The sequence below is a fragment of the Centroberyx gerrardi genome, chromosome 14 (genome assembly GCF_048128805.1).
Source record: "Centroberyx gerrardi isolate f3 chromosome 14, fCenGer3.hap1.cur.20231027, whole genome shotgun sequence".
NCBI lineage: Eukaryota > Metazoa > Chordata > Actinopteri > Beryciformes > Berycidae > Centroberyx > Centroberyx gerrardi.
The window spans coordinates 21,286,827-21,290,758 of NC_136010.1; the positions used below are offsets into that span (position 1 = coordinate 21,286,827).

The 3,932-nt window shown below is 42.7% G+C and overlaps 1 protein-coding gene across 1 annotated transcript; it reads right to left on the reverse strand.

The window, feature by feature from the left end:
* Positions 1-1,976: 1,976 nt before the first annotated feature.
* Positions 1,977-3,328, reverse strand: LOC139914355 (N-acetyltransferase family 8 member 3). Its single transcript, XM_071902649.1, has 2 exons — positions 3,310-3,328; positions 1,977-2,734 (listed from the first exon to the last, which is right to left on the reverse strand). Exons 1-2 carry the CDS (start codon positions 3,326-3,328, stop codon positions 1,977-1,979), a joined length of 777 nt encoding a protein of 258 aa, XP_071758750.1.
* Positions 3,329-3,932: the final 604 nt, after the last annotated feature.

The window sequence follows — 3,932 nt, forward strand, 5'->3', positions numbered from 1 at the left end:
CCCATCCCACCCCAAAAACACTGGACAAAGAGTGCCTCACTTTTTCCAATTGGAGTTCTTCAGCTCATCCTTTGATGAAAGTCTGCCTTTTTCATTGATCTCATGCGTTATCTCAAATTGGGAAAAACTCTGGTCTTTGAAAGCCAATATCAACGGATGGATGAAAAATCCCACTGAGTTTTGTTACGTACACAAAAAAAAATCAGGGGGCACGTCGGACTTAAAACCTTTCTGTGAAGCCAGTGGGCTGCTAATGACATTCACTAGGTCTGTCATCATCATACTAATACACCCATTAGTCTCTCAGCTGTTTTTATGCATGAAAAATACAATCATTATGTTGTGGTATGAGTCATCCTCATACCTGCAACAGCATGTGACTATCATTACAATATATAAATACACGTGTGCTTAGTTTTGTGAGCCTCTTTTTAGAGTTTTTCATGCAGTACACCTAAAAATATGGCGATTGACCCATCAGCAGTGCTTGTGTATGAGAGGAATTACAAACAAGCTGTCATTACCTTGAGGCCAATTGCAACTGTGAGTGGATGACGACAGGTTGGCCGGCATTAAGGCTCAGCTTCCTCTGGCTAGTTCAACACCTGCTGGCTGGCCACCAGCCTAATTTCTTTCTGACAGCCACAGCAGGAATGATTGATGCCTGGATGCTTCTGATGGGGCGCGCGTCTCGGTGCCAAGCTGCACTATCCGTACAGTACTCGCTGTTGAAACTCATTTTAGGCCACACCTGTCATTGTCTACACTGGTTGCTTGAAGTTTTTCCTCACACACTCTAAAGATAAGGAGCCTCTGTGTGGTGCTGATAATGTTTTGGAAATTGTAATCACCTTTAGGGGATTTCTGAGGCAATGTAGATTAGGAAATCTGTAAATCTACATTCTTTAGCTTATGGTGCAAAATCCTCGTGGTGCAATATTAGGCTGTGTGGATGTAAAAATAGGTTTGCAATGAAAATATATGGCTGGCAGTGGTTGCTGGGAAAATTCTTGTCTACATTGTTTCAGAAATATTAGTCAAGCATCACAGTAAAAGAGTTATTCCCATAGCCTTTTCACCTCTATTCTGTCATGTCCCTCTTCACATAGCTGACATGACAAGACCACCAACATAGAAACATTTAAGCTGTTTCTGTATTGTTTGGCGCTGATAATCTCAGTCTTCGCCTTGCGTACGATGACCTGAATGCACTGCAGTACACTGAACTCTTTATCCTTTTTTTATGCCAACCACACACACACACACACACACACCTACACACACACACACACACACATGCACGCACGCACGCACGCACGCACACACACACGGCTCTTTTAGCTCCAAAGAATTTTAAACCTCCCAATGTCCTGATACTATTGCATTTTTCATTGGTATTTTAAGCAAAGAGTTGTAAGGTCTTAGAAGTCAGCTGGCATTAATTCCTCTGAGGCAGAGGGATTCAGCTTTTCCCTGGAAAGAAGCTTAAAAGAAAGTTCTGGTACTTCCAAATGACTAAATATCTCCCTTTTCACATACATTTCTATATTTCTTAGTGGACAGGAGAACAATAGATAATTGAATGTGAATATTGTTTATTCTGTTTAATGCCCGATAATTTATTTCACAAATTATTCTAAGATTTATTTTTCTTGGTGTACATCCATACATATCTTATAAATTAACTTGACAAACAGGTGAAATGGAACAACTGCCTTACTGATCTCCATAGTTTTTTTTTTTGGCAATGAACTGTAAGGAGTGTAGGTGTGTGCATAATACATCAAGGCAAGAGGAAATACAAGGAAAGTGAGATCTTTCATGCTGCTTTGTGGAAAAAAATGAAATGAGTGACCATTTACCACACAACTGAAAGGTGTTTGCATAAAATGAGAGATTTGAATTAAGTGAAATATTCATAGTGTGCTATACAGTTGAGGTTGTATCAGGTGCAGAGGTCTACAGTCCATTTTACATTAAATGAACTTCTCCATTCGCATCACATTTATTCTGGCCAGCTTGGAGAACCAGCGGTTGGCGTGCGTGTTACTGTGGGTTGCGGTTTGAACGAAGCCTAATTTTTGGTACAGGGAAGCGGCTGCTGTCTGCGGTGAGCTGGTGTCCAGAGCGAGGCAGGAGTAGCCGCGCTCCTTGCAGAAATCCAAGGCCTTCTGGGTCAGCTGAGAACCCAGGCCTTTGCGGCGGCACGCAAACGACACGACCATGTGGGGCAACTCGCCGTAGCTTCCGTCTCCGGCGTCTCGGGCCATCTCCGGAGCCGCTCCCATCACTCCTCCGTTCAATTCGTCGTACCTCTCGCCCCCGGTGACCTCGCCTCCCCTCTTCCCCGTCACCGCCACCATCCCAACCACCTTGGACTGGCCGTTGACCTCTTCCTCTGCCACCCAGAAAGCGTTATCTGGGTTGTCCAGGTAGTTGGCTTGAATGTCGGCCATGTCTGTGCTCAGCCTCCTCAACATGTAGCGTTCGTAGATGTCGTGGCAGCAGAAATAAATGAGGCCGGCCCACGCGCCGCCGAAGAGTAAAGCTTGGAAGTAGGAGCTCCCTCCCAACACGTAGCCGGCCATGGAGATGCTCAGGGCGACGCCAACGTGGTCCGGATGGCTCATGGCCTTGAAGAAGGCCGGGTACACGTGTTCAAGAATCCCGTTGCGAAAGAGTGCGGTGACCGCGTGTTCGTCCGAGGGTGTATACTTCCTGATGGAGTACTGAACTGTATGGGAGAAAGAGAGAGAGAGAGAGAGAGAGGGAGAGAGAGAGAGAGAGAGAGAGAGAGAGAGAGAGAGCTCGGTGAGGCTAATCTGCTTGTTTTTGCAAAAAGAAAATCCTGCTGGATTTCACAATGGGCTCACGTAACACGGTGAAAAAAACAATGAATTAATGCACTTTTTTACAAAAATGTTACCCTTTTCATTTCTAATTTAACACTATTACACATAAATATAAATCTTGGCATTTGTCCCTGACAACCATAGGGGAAAATAACAATTAGAATTATCACGACATTGTTTTTCTTTAAAATTTCAAGAACAAGAGACATTTTGAGATACAGCACAATTAATAGGCCCAAAAAAATGCTAATGGTGAGAATCAAAAGAGGGTGAGAATAATGAGGCAACCAACAAAAGGTCTTTAGTTTCCATGGAGTGCATCATGTGTCATCTATGGATGTTAAAACTGCCATTCATTTACACTCTAGCTGTCTTGTTAGTGGAGCCTAATCAACTGGAATAATACAACTACTCTAAAAAGATATAAAACATTAACGTCATATGAACATTAACTTACAGTTATTTTTCTGTGCCATGCTGACTCTTTCCCCTCTTCTTTCTCTCACTCTGAAGCGCTTGACACTGTGACTCCCCCTCCTCACTCTCTCTCTCTCTCACTCTGAACTTAAGCTACAGATTGTAATAATCACTCATTCACAAAGAGGATTGAAATTAGTCTGGGCATGCTCACCTTTGAGTACGCACACATACATGCACGCACACACACACACTCAAACATACACGCACACTAAGCATGTACGCGTGCGCACATACACACACACACACACACACACACACACACTGAAAAACTATCAGACCGTAGATGACTTCGAAGTCTGACTTCCACTGATTATATGAGCGATATTCTTTAGTAAGTGATTTGAGGGAGTAAGCTTTAATTTAAATTAATCACTGTGTACACAGTAGGCTTTAGATGGTAGCACCTCTAAGTGTTAAATGTATTGCTTTGATTAGGGAATGCGTTTCATTTTGATTATAGCCTACTGCCCGTCAAAAGGCACATTTTTCTTTATTTTTTACTATTTTCCACATTTTAGAATAATAGTAAAGACATCAAAACTATGAAATAACACAAATGGAATTATGCAGTGACCAAAAAAGTGTTAAACAAATCAAAAC